The sequence below is a fragment of the Aspergillus nomiae genome (genome assembly GCF_001204775.2).
Source record: "Aspergillus nomiae NRRL 13137 chromosome Unknown contig00639, whole genome shotgun sequence".
NCBI lineage: Eukaryota > Fungi > Ascomycota > Eurotiomycetes > Eurotiales > Aspergillaceae > Aspergillus > Aspergillus nomiae.
Window position 1 is genome coordinate 1 of NW_015378694.1, and position 11,629 is coordinate 11,629.

Consider the following 11,629-nt stretch of genomic DNA (forward strand, 5'->3'; position numbering starts at 1 on the left):
AATTTTATACCTTAACTTAACTAATCCCAGTTAGGTTAAGTTATAGCTAGATTAGAACGGTTAGGTTATGCCACTCTAACTTAACTATAAAAAGAAAAACCCTAGAATTATTATTTATATAAAAAGCTCTATAATTTAATCTAGATATCCAGCGCGTTAAAAGATATATATAATATTTAATAGAATAGCTAAGCTTTGTAGACTTTTCTTTTTTAAAAAATGATTGTAAAATATAGTTATATAGAAAGTGTTTTTTATTGAATAAATTGTACTGTGATTAATACTAAATTACTTAGCTAATTTAATTGATAATATCTAGTTTTCTAGGGTAGATATAATAGCTGCGCGGCTTTTATTAAAAGCTTAGAATTAGATTTTTAATTTTTACTAATTTCGGTTTTAAAAGACTTTATTTTGATGGGATTGTAAATAGTTAAATAGGTTGTGATTTTTTGACGCGTCGCGGAAACGCGTTAGTGTCTTTAGACTTTTGACCCACCTTGTAGTAACGCAAGACAAAAACATAACTGCAGACTCGAGGGCCTTGCAAGATCTGCTCAAGCAGGCGTCAAACTACTACAAAATGGCATCGAATGCAGACCAGGTTGGAAGAGGGATCTTGTATGTCCGCTCCAAACTCTTAGAGGGTTCGATTGCATCCGTGGAACGCTTCAACACTTGGTATGATCAACTGCATATCCCACAACTCATGAGAGTGGAAGGGATACAGTTCGCGACGAGACACATCTCAGCCTCTCCAAAGAGATCGAATCATCCATACCTTGCGCTTTACTCGCTTGCAAACATGGATGTGCTGAACAGCGCCCATTTCAAAACCATCGCAGGACAAAGGGACGTGTTGCCAGGGACGCAGTATACAATCTTTGACATCGCAGAGTTTGAGGCAAGAGCTTATATTCTTTTGAAATCATTGGGTTCGGCTAGTACTAGTATAAAAGGTGTGTTTGAAGGTTCCGTCCCGTTTCCTTTCCCAACTTTTCGATTGACAATCAATGTAAATTCAGGAGCACCACGAAGCATAGTGTCCCTATACGCTTCCATGCCAACGACCGAACACGCCGAAGAATGGGTCCAGCAAATGTACGCCGACAAACTTCGGGAAATTGCAGACTTCCGAAGACTTTGCTTGTACCGATGCACCACTGAATTCCAGCAAAAGAACAATTGGGGGGGTGTGCAGCCGGAGGCTCATTACCTCGCTATATTGGAATTCGATACCGATGAGGTTTCAATACCGAATAGCGGTTATGGAGGATCCGATGTCGAACATTTTACTCTGCTAAGATGGTTTGGACACTACATTTGACACCACATATAATGAATGCCACGCTATATCCCTGGGCATTATTCACAACGCCTTACTATGTCCGATCTTTCATGTAATCTTAGCAAGATGCACCATTTAAGAGCAGCACACCAGGAAGATGACCACCAACATGTGTGATACGTATGCATCAATAGCCGTCAAGTTCTTCCCTTTGGCAATCTGCCATTCCTTCAGCCCTAGTGCGATGTCAGTGGCTAGAGTGGGTGGCTAGAGCTGCAGTTTGCTGTAGACCAGTGTATTTTTCGGAAATCATTCGAATGCTCATGATGCCAGAATACCTGCTGAAAGGCTGTGCAACGCACTTCCGTATCCTGCTTGACGTGGTCTAGCAAAAGGTGATTGCGAGCTGAGGCCTCCTAGAGACTGTAGGGTTAGAGATGTTGTGGTTAAATTTACCATAAGCTTGGTAACGAACCTCCTGGTATTCCCGAGCTCACCCGATATGGATATCTCTAGTGTCAATCTCTTGACAAGAGTCCAATAGGTCATGACACCTACAACAATGATCTCTTACTGCTTGCGACACTGAAAATCACCATGGTTGCGAGGTTTCGGTCGAGTTTTAAAGTGCTTCGTGTCGGCAAAGACAGCCCACTGTGCTTGGCCAAGTATCAAAGTCGTCGATCTTTCTCATACCAGAGACGTATTCATCTAAATGAAGTTTAGACGGTTCCGACCAGAACAAACGTCCTAGAAGGTTACACTTAAAATTCCATAAATTCCATTATTAAATTATCCACTGGATGGCTTGGACGGCAATCTTCCGACCACCTTGCATTCCCCCTCATAGATGTGACATTAATAATATACACAATGGCATGGCACTTCGTATAATCGTGCTGATTTCCGATCCATCTGGCCCTCCTGTTCTATGTTCGGATGAAAGCACCTCAAAAAGACCCGATGAATGGCGACAGGGTGTGGATACATCAAGGAGCCATGCACTACTGACGATTATTGATCAAAATAGTTAGCAGTAGGCGAGGAAGTCGTCGTTGACCTTGCACAAGATATTCCCTACGACCTCGGCAAAATCCGCCATCAGTAATCTCATACGATCTCCCTCACTACCTTCTCCGCTTCTGCCTCCGGTTGTTTTATATAATCGCTGTGCACTGCATGTAACACGCTGGTGTCGAGTTCGCACTATGCATGCCCCGAAATGTCTCAATACGATTACCCCAAAGTCATTGCTGTCCTCGGTGCTACTGGCCGACAGGGCAGCGGAGTTGTGCAGAGCCTTCTGAGAAAGACACAGCCAGCTTTCTCTGTGCTTGCTCTCACACGTGACTTGGATTCGGCATCCGCCCAGCCCCTGAGGCTGGAGGCTCAGAACAATGAGAGACTGCAACTGGAAACTGCAAATGTTTTCGATCCCGACACATTGCATAGAGCATTTAAAGGTGTGCATGGTGTTTTTGCCGTGACCAACTACCGGGCTCCGGGCCAGCAGGTTACGCAGGAGGAGGATTTGCAGGACGAGCTCATAGCTGGAAGAAACATAATAAAAGCAGCAAAGGTGGGCTGTGAATAATCTACCCTTGAAATCTCAGTCAAAGGATCTAATACATAGAGGGCTAGTCATGGCAGGACTGTGGTGTGAAATATTTTCTTCTAAGTAGTCTGCCAAATATCGCGCAAGCCAGCAGGGGCCAATTCACGAAGGTTTTCCATTTCGACCATAAATCCCAGATTGAAAGCTGGGCAAAGGAAGAGCTGCCTGCTACCACCATCCTTCACCCAGGTTTGTGCGCCTCTAGAGGGTTCGGTTGCAAAAGCCACCTAACTAGCTGACCCAGGGTTGTTTTATACCAACATGTTTTGGCCGCAGTATTGCAGGCGCAGCGGTAAGTCAGGTCGTCGCGTGAAATCCCGCAGCAGAGGTTGCTGGCGGCTGACTGGTTAATGCAGGCGATGGTATTGTTGAATTTTGTGCTCCTGTCCCGGCGGAAAAATCTGCGGATTGGGTAGATCCCGCCTATGATATAGGAGAGTTTGCGGCCGGTACGGAGAGCTATCTATAATTCTTTGTCCTTTATATATAACTATAAATTGAGACCGTGAGCTGACGTCCTCCCAGAGATTTTTGCTAGAGGGCCAGAGATTACTGCGTCGAAGACCTACCCTGTTATCGGGCCCCAAAATCTCATTTTCCGAATTGGCAACAGTGTTTGAAGCTACCACATCTCGGCCAGCTCGATTTAAGCCTAGCACTCTCCACGAATGGGGTGCTACTGTTTCTGCCTCGGCGGGGGCTGGATTTGAAAGAGATATCAGGCAAATGATCGAGTGGATCACTGTCGCTCCGGATGACAAGATTTGCTACGGTACCATGGACCCAGATGAAGACCAATCAGAAAGCGATCTCGGCGTGAGGGCCAGTACATTTCAGGAATGGCTGGAAAGATCTGGGTGGACTGGCCCTGACGACGGAGTTAAATAGAGATTGTGCACCGTGCCCATGGAGAAGGTTCGGCATTGAACTGAAAGACGCAGAAAAGTCCACCTTGTCAAGGAAAACTATTGTTCAATAAATCAGGCGGTCTCATATCTCGCTAATAGGCAACATCGGTCAGTTACGCATTAGTCTGTAATGTTACCCTTCCTGAGTCGCATTTGTTACCAATCATATGTAGAACCCACGCCCTGCATACGTTTACGGTGGAATTTTATTATCATCAATCGTAGTCAACAATGGCTCCAGCGAGGACGAGGGGAAGCAGGTGGGTATCCCCTTAGCTTACTGGCCTAGAATGTCGATTCTGTTCATGAGCATATCCAGACAAGTAAACAATAGCGTCTAGTTGTATCGCGAATCAAAGTAGCGGTATGATTGTAGCACTAAAACAATGAATAGAGGATAGGAACACTTCATTAAGCTTGCCAGATTTGAATTAATGGCAAACACGTCTATTGAGACTATATAATCCCTAGGTAGTTGACCAACTCTCTGTGAGCGAATATTCTCACTAGAATACATAGCATCCTCCGCTACCCTCTCCTAGCAATGGAAGGGCTGGTGCGGTCAGAAATGCGTGACCGCCTTGATGCCAGCAACAACATCGGATACAAAATCTCCACTGGGAGCGGGACATCCAAAAGCCCAAAACACGTGAGGAAGAGCCTTGTAATAGTCAAGTTTTACCGGAACCCTACAAGAAAGCCAGGTCAGGAAGAAAAGTCTATGAACGGTGACACGTAAGAAGCCATACACGTACCCGGATGCTTTCAAGGCGTCATGGATCATCAGGCCGTCGTCTCGCAGGGGATCGATTTCGCAAACCGCAAGGTAAGCTGGAGGAAACCGATGGAATTCAGACTCTGCATTAAGTACGTAGATATCAGGGTCGCAGGGTTGTGCGTGAATGGCCTCTGCAAGGAGTGAGTTAGAAGCACACATGCCGTCCCGCTAATGAAGAGAATTATGCCACCAACCATAGAAAAGACTCATTGCCTGCTTCGTGTTGACAGGACCATCACCAAATTCCTCAAAGGCACGATATCTGTCAACATAGCGCGCTGGCACAGCTTCCGGATGAACGGCAAATGGAACAATGGCTGCAATGCCCCTGACTTCACGTTCCCGTCCAAGAAAGACCAGCCGGCGCACTACTGCCAGAGCAATAGTGCCTCCTGCACTTTGGCCAATCGTAAAATACCGCGTCTGGTCACCGTTCAGGTAAGTTGCGTTATTGTATGCCTGTCATGTAAGCATGTCTTGAGCTGACCTATTTGTCTTTGACTGAGCAACTCACCCAGTCCCACGCCTCCATGGCATCGTCGACCTGGGCGGGAACTCTGAACTCTGGTGCAAGTCTATAGCCCACCGAGACGATGATGCATGGCAAGCGTTCCGCGACTTCCCTGCAAAAGGTGTCTTCGGAATCTAAGTCACCACAACACAACCCGCCGCCGTGAAAGTACAGTCCAACAGGGAGTGGACTGGAACCTTCTTGGTCAAGGGTGGGCGTGTAGGTTCTCACTGTGAGTTGCGATGTAATGGTTTTGTCTTCTGTATGTTCCGTTGTATTGTCAGTTCACGCAACTATTGAGTATCCTCGCACGTGGAGGGCACCTGGTGGACTGCTCTAGCGTACCAACCGTGATATTCGGGCTAAGATCTCGAGCTGCATTGGCTTGATCAGCGAGAGCCTTATACTGCGCACGCATAGCATAAACATCGCCAGTCAACTGAGGTCGCTGGCCCATCGCATTTTCCACCTAGATCGTGGGTTGATGAGCTGCTGGAGGTGATTGCTGCTGGAGGAGGGGCCGCCGTTACCTTGAGCCACGAGTCTGCGATTAACGCCTCCATTGTGCTGTATGCTGTGACGCTGGTGGTTATAATCGATTGGTTCAGAACCCAGTTAACCGGGGATACCGGGAAACAGGAATTGCTTGCTTTAATCGTCTGTAATGTGATGATTTACTAGCTAAGGAGAGCTGCGTCTTTTTTCTAGACTCATTGGAACCATTGACGTGATGCTCACTGCGACCATACATAGCGCATGATGAGTGAACCACCATGCCGAGGAGCACTTTGCTGGGTGGGCGGATCAGTCATCAAATCTGATGAACCTCGGCGGGTGTTCGGAGAAGACGGTTCTGTCGGCCTTCAAGGAAATGAACTCGGTGCAGAGCCGTCACAGTGTCGACGGACTTTGGCTCCGTCATGTCCACAGGGTGATGGATGATGGCGGGGTGTCGTCGACCGATCTAAAAGAGCGCTTTCCCTCCATTCCACAGAAAACCACGGCGATAAGCCTCGACAATCAGCTCTTCTCTCCAGAAAGATCAAAAGTTGCTCCCTCTGTCATGCCTCACCTGATATCTGCCGTCACGGGCGCCGAGCTCAACGCCAACGGACCTCGCACACTGGCCCAGTCCTTCTACTATCAGTACGCCACTGCAATTGCCGCCAAACACCTGTGGGACCAAGAGGTGCCCCGTTTCTATGCCGACAATGCGGTCTTCCACAACCAGAACGGCGTTGATTACCGCGGTGATCAGATTTGGCCGTGGGCTACGCGGCTGTTTGGAGAGTTCGAGAAGCTCTCGCATGACTTTGTGAGGATCTGGGAGGTCCAAAATGACGACGGCACGGTGGATCTAGTGTCCCAGATTGTGCGGCATATCTGGGCCCCCGGTAACAATAGCGACCAGCCCACGGTCAGCATTCCTCTGTCAATGGTATGCAAGATCAGTGCCAACAATACACCAAGAACGGTGGGTGGCCTGCAGTTCAGCGAGGTCTGGCTCTACTGGGATACAACTTCTCTCCTGCCGTACTTTCCGGCCGACTCGGTGGTTCTCAGCTCAAGAAATATATTCGACCAGGAGGCGAAATGAAGGCGATCTCACTGAGGGGTGCGTGAACACGGGCCGATGGGGCATTCTATATAGTTTTTACTTCAAGTACTGGAAACTATGTGCCTGACCTTAATACATACTATGAGGAACAACAGCTTTGTATTTAGCAGAAGTCGTCCTGACACATCCCGTGCAAAGTCATCGGATTTATTCAATGAACATGTAAAAGAACCCAGCCGCAAATATAATCTAATCGAGTTGCGTATAGTAGTCATTTTTCTCACGCGAAAGTACGGAAGCTCATGATCTGCCCAAGACGTACAACAATGCTACGCCAGATGAGTCTTAAGGAATGCAATCTGCGCGGTAATATTGCGCTCAAAGTACTCGCCTCGGTAGACATCAAAGTGGCCGGCCTTATCCAAATACAACAACTCCTTGGGCTCTCCTGCCTTTCCAAATGCAGCTAGTTGTGACGAGGTTCGCACCGTCAGGTCGTTTCCTGGAACGACCATCAACAGAGGAGTCGGAGTAATGCGGTGGATCATAGCTTGGGCTTCAAATTCGAGCATGTGGAGCTGAGTTTGCTCCGTCACCCAGTTCTCCCAGGACCCGCCACATTCGTGGATGCCGCGGAACGAGTCGTATGCGTGGAAATCTGGGAACAGAACCGGTGCAGAACCACTCTTCGCAATCTCTCGGTCTGGTGCGATGCAAGGCACTCGTCCGCGGGGCTCACCTGCAGCAATTCGTGCCCGGTCAGCGAATAATGCGGGAATCCTGTCCTTGAAGGCTCGTGAGCGTGTCTCTCCAGAGACTGCGGGGCACTGAACAACTGCAGCCTTGATCCGTTTGTCCACGGCAGCCGCGTAGATAACGTTGCCACCGGAGAAGCTGGTGCCCCAATACGCGATCTTTTCCGCATTGACTCTAGGCAGCGTGACGGCGAAGTTGAAAGCATCATAGTAGTCGGTCTGCTGTAGGGCCGGATTCGACTCCTGCCGGGGCTCACCCTCGCTGTCTCCCCAGTTCCGGTTGTCGTATAGCAAGACAGCGAAGCCGGCATGGTGAAAGCGGTCTGCGAAAGACGGGAGTAGAAAATGCCGGATCCCTGCCAGCTGAGGCAAGAGTTAGCCTGAGCTCTGCACTTGACACAGGGAACCTGGTTTGCCTAGACCTTACCCCATGCGACATTATGATACAGGGGCTTTCCCTCTCTGTCGGATAATGCCAACCTCGCAGGATCGTGCCGTCGCAGGCACGAAATTCGATATCGCGTCTTGGAAGAACCATGGTGTCCGGTGCGGATAGGAGAGGGCCAGAAAATGGCAGGTTCAATGTGATGTCGTATAGGTCAAACGTGGACAATAAACGGTAACTCCAAGGTCCAAGATTTATGGTCGGCTCTGTGAGGCTTCGAAAAATTTTTACAGTACTTGTTAATAGGGTGGACGGACTTGGAGTGATCTATTCCAAGTGGAAGTCTCAGAGCAGCTGAACCGGGCGTTCCCCATTTCTCCTCTCGAACAAACTCTGGGAATGCCGATTACATTTCGGCTGAGGGCCACCAGCTCATCGGTTTCGGGAATGTTAATCGGCCTCGGCACAAATGATTCGACCGACAAATGTTCGTGGTGGAGGAAGCTACAGCACGTCAATTTGAAGAGGGAATTATGCTTCCAATAGTCTGACACGGAAGCCCAGACGATACCCAGAATGTGATGCGCCATCGATAAAGCTAAACGGCGCCAATTATGTTTTTGATTGGCAACATTTGAAAACCCCTCCGGAAGGGAAGCCAGTGGCAAAAAGAGACAAGCCCCATGGATACCTTCTCCAAGCCGGGATAGAAGATCACAATCTGGACTGCGGGCAGTTGGAGCAAACATGGATGTATGATGCCATCTCGAGTGAAGGATGTAAGGTATATGGGCGAATCACGGCATCCGGCAGATGTGGATGTAACGATACGCTGATGATCACTCATCAACAGGATATTGTGCGCCTCGGCCGACGGCCATCCAACTTAGCTTACCAAGCAAGAGTGCAAGTCCAAAGCGTGTCCTAAGCAGACCGACACCCAAAGATCACCGTTGATGCCGTTGCGAGGTTTCCAGCATATAAGAACCTCGGTTTCAGTTGGCCAATTCTTGGACCAAGTCACATTTCCCAACTCCTTTTCCAATAGTACCAGCAGCAAAACATGGGCCTTCAACATAAAGTCTTCTTCAGCAAGCGAGCCAGCGCCACTCGCACCGGTCCCACAGGCGCTGACCATCTCAAATGGGTCCCCACGAGCTCTACTCTCATTTACGGCGAGACAGATGCCATTCTAGTCGATACCCAGCTAACCACACAGGCCGCCGAAGAGTTGGCTGACTGGGTTGTCGCCAGTGGAAGGAACCTGGTCGCGATTTATGTCACTCATTCGCATGGCGACCACCATTTCGGAAGTTCGGCCCTTCTCAAACACTTTCCTAGTGCCAAAGTGCTAGCGACAAAGGAGGTTTCCTCCAGGATGGAGAATGAACACTCCCCAGAGAGGTTACAGGGTCTATGGAATAAGCTTTTCCCTGGGCAACTTCCGGACCATTTTGCATCCGCTGAGGCATTGGAAAAGGACGAATTCGAGCTGGAAGGCGAAAAGTTGGTGGTTGTGAGATTAGGACACACCGACTGCGACGAAACCACGGCCTTGTGGGTTCCATCGACTGGCCTCCTTGTTGCAGGCGACTCCGTTTACGGCAATACTCATCCCTACATGGGCGAGTCGGGTACTGTCAAAGCGCGACTGGCATGGATGGCGGCGTTGGATAAGCTCGCCGCTTTGAACCCTAAGATGGTCATCGGCGGCCACAGCGACCCAGACAGTTCTTTTGGACCGGATGCCATCAGCGAGACGAAGACTTATTTCGCAAATTTCAACCGACTTGTGCAGGAGTCTCGGACTGCCGAAGAGGTATACACCCAGATGATGCAACTTTACCCTGCACGGCTAAACCCGGGTTCACTCTGGGGCGGAGCAGTGCTTTCGAAGCAGGAGGAAAGTGGAAATGTTTAGGAAGTGGTCCACCAGGGAATGTTCTGAACATCATGTAGGGTAGAACCGGCTGATAAGATACAAAACCAAATGATCTCTTCGACCACGTCGTGTCGAGTGGCGTAGAAACTATTCAATATGCCCGGCCCGTTTTCTCTCGGATTGACCACCTGGCTTTCGCCCTATGGTTGCAGATGGTGAAATACAGCCGGTGGGCTCAGAAACTGTTCCCTGGTCCATCAGCGAAGCAATGCGTAAATATCCGCGAGCCCGCCACGAGTGCGACTCTGTCACATTCACGGCTCCAGTCCGATCGGAGCATTTAATGAAACAATATAAACTTACCTCCGTATAGCCGAGGCTATTCAGCATGTGTCAGAAAGGCCTGAGGCACCGGCTGGTATGCACTGGGATATATTACGTGGATGATCCTACACATCCCCCATCACTCCTCACCATTCTGAACCCTAGTGACATTCGGTGATAAACCGGTGTCATGATTCCTTCCACGACTTCTCCAAATCCTGTAAGCACGGAGGCTATAAGTGCTGCTGCAGCCATCGATCCACGTGTGCCACAACGTTTTGTTCCTACCGACCTATCTGGTCAAAAAATTCCTCAGAGCAAGCGCTGGCTTTATTCAACAGCCGCCGTCACCAACAGCGACCTTAGATCTACCGGGGTCAGTGCTGTATTTATTGCTGGGTTCATATCATTCAACTTGTCATCTGCTGGTCACAATTTCTATGAATACCTCGATCAAACATATGGAGAGCGCAATGTGAACATCTGGGGAACCTTCATCATTACCTCGCTCTTCTTTTGGGTCTGCAGCGCCGTCTTCGCTATTCCCGATCTGACTGGTTGGCCTAGATGGCTCTTTAAGTATAAAACTCAGCCATTCATTCGGGTAGATCGTTCTAAATACGCTCGTATAGCGATGGTATCCTTGCGGAATCAGTTCTTCGTGGCTCTGCCCATGATAATCTTGGTCACACATGCGACTTCGCCGATGCCTGTGGCTCCAACCGCATTACCTTCGCCGCTACAGACCATGGGTATGATCTTTTTCGATATTGCCTGTACCGAGGTCGGCTTTTATTACATTCACCGTTTATTTCACTCCAAGTCCCTGTACCCAATATTCCACAAGCAACATCACGAATTCACAGCTCCCGTTGGCCTGGCTTCGACCTACTGTACAGCAACGGAACACCTATTTTCTAATCTTCTTCCAAACTCACTTGGAACTTTAGTCGTTTCGCATCACTGGTCCCAGGCAGTTTTCACGTTCATCTTCCTCGAATTCGGCACAATCTGTACCCATTCTGGGTACAACATCCCTTGGTTGCCATCTAACTTACAGCACGACTTCCATCATTTCGCTTTCGATGAAAACTTCGGTCCTACTGGGATTTTGGATGCGATACACCGCACGAACAAGAAATTCAGAAAGACAATCCAAGAGGCTAGGCTCCGAAGTGGTGGCGATGATGAGAAAGCGAGAAAATTGGTTCTTGAAAAACTTGCGGAGGTCGGCATTGTAGACTCGGCCGAGCGATAAGCGTGCGTTCGAAGCGGCACACATTTGTTACTGTCACACATCGACAGCCGTAGCTATCTGGCGGCATCGTCGCGTCCGTCGACCGTCTGCGCAGGTTTCTATCATTGGCATCTGAGTTTTAGTTCTTGCTGACATGCATGTACTTGATCTGTCCGTGTTAGTTCCGTGCGCTCACGGCTTTTCTCGTAGGGCCCATATAGGTTGGACCTTAGGCCTGGAGTTTGGGCCCATTCGTGGGCCCTGAAGAAGACTAGTTCTAGGGTCCGCGAGTCAACTCGCGGGTAATGCTGGTCTTTTGGTAAACCTTGTATCACCTGACCCCTAGATAAGGTGCCTTACACTTAGCTAAACGCCAGTCTAATATCTA

At 49.0% G+C, this 11,629-nt stretch overlaps 6 protein-coding genes across 6 annotated transcripts; 4 read left to right on the top strand and 2 right to left on the bottom strand.

The window, feature by feature from the left end:
• Window positions 1–2,510: 2,510 nt before the first annotated feature.
• ANOM_011270 (uncharacterized protein) lies at window positions 2,511–3,791 on the top strand (the record flags this gene model as incomplete). The annotated part of the gene is made up of 5 exons (XM_015556526.1): window positions 2,511–2,867; window positions 2,930–3,092; window positions 3,148–3,195; window positions 3,260–3,352; window positions 3,406–3,791. 5 exons carry the CDS (start codon window positions 2,511–2,513, stop codon window positions 3,789–3,791), a joined length of 1,047 nt encoding a protein of 348 aa, XP_015401226.1.
• A 966-nt stretch (window positions 3,792–4,757) lies between these two features.
• On the bottom strand, window positions 4,758–5,663 carry ANOM_011271 (uncharacterized protein; the record flags this gene model as incomplete). Its single annotated transcript, XM_015556527.1, has 4 exons — window positions 4,758–5,048; window positions 5,104–5,360; window positions 5,446–5,569; window positions 5,631–5,663. 4 exons carry the CDS (start codon window positions 5,661–5,663, stop codon window positions 4,758–4,760), a joined length of 705 nt encoding a protein of 234 aa, XP_015401227.1.
• Window positions 5,664–5,920: 257 nt separating this feature from the next.
• On the top strand, window positions 5,921–6,697 carry ANOM_011272 (uncharacterized protein; the record flags this gene model as incomplete). Its single annotated transcript, XM_015556528.1, has 1 exon — window positions 5,921–6,697. One exon carries the CDS (start codon window positions 5,921–5,923, stop codon window positions 6,695–6,697), a length of 777 nt encoding a protein of 258 aa, XP_015401224.1.
• A 290-nt stretch (window positions 6,698–6,987) lies between these two features.
• Window positions 6,988–7,951, bottom strand: ANOM_011273 (alpha/beta hydrolase; the record flags this gene model as incomplete). The annotated part of the gene is made up of 2 exons (XM_015556529.1): window positions 6,988–7,776; window positions 7,841–7,951. 2 exons carry the CDS (start codon window positions 7,949–7,951, stop codon window positions 6,988–6,990), a joined length of 900 nt encoding a protein of 299 aa, XP_015401225.1.
• A 910-nt stretch (window positions 7,952–8,861) lies between these two features.
• On the top strand, window positions 8,862–9,719 carry ANOM_011274 (MBL fold metallo-hydrolase; the record flags this gene model as incomplete). Its single annotated transcript, XM_015556530.1, has 1 exon — window positions 8,862–9,719. One exon carries the CDS (start codon window positions 8,862–8,864, stop codon window positions 9,717–9,719), a length of 858 nt encoding a protein of 285 aa, XP_015401228.1.
• A 475-nt stretch (window positions 9,720–10,194) lies between these two features.
• On the top strand, window positions 10,195–11,262 carry ANOM_011275 (sterol desaturase family protein; the record flags this gene model as incomplete). The annotated part of the gene is made up of 1 exon (XM_015556531.1): window positions 10,195–11,262. The coding sequence occupies one exon, from the start codon at window positions 10,195–10,197 to the stop codon at window positions 11,260–11,262; it is 1,068 nt and encodes a 355-aa protein (XP_015401229.1).
• Between the last annotated feature and the right edge of the window lie 367 nt (window positions 11,263–11,629).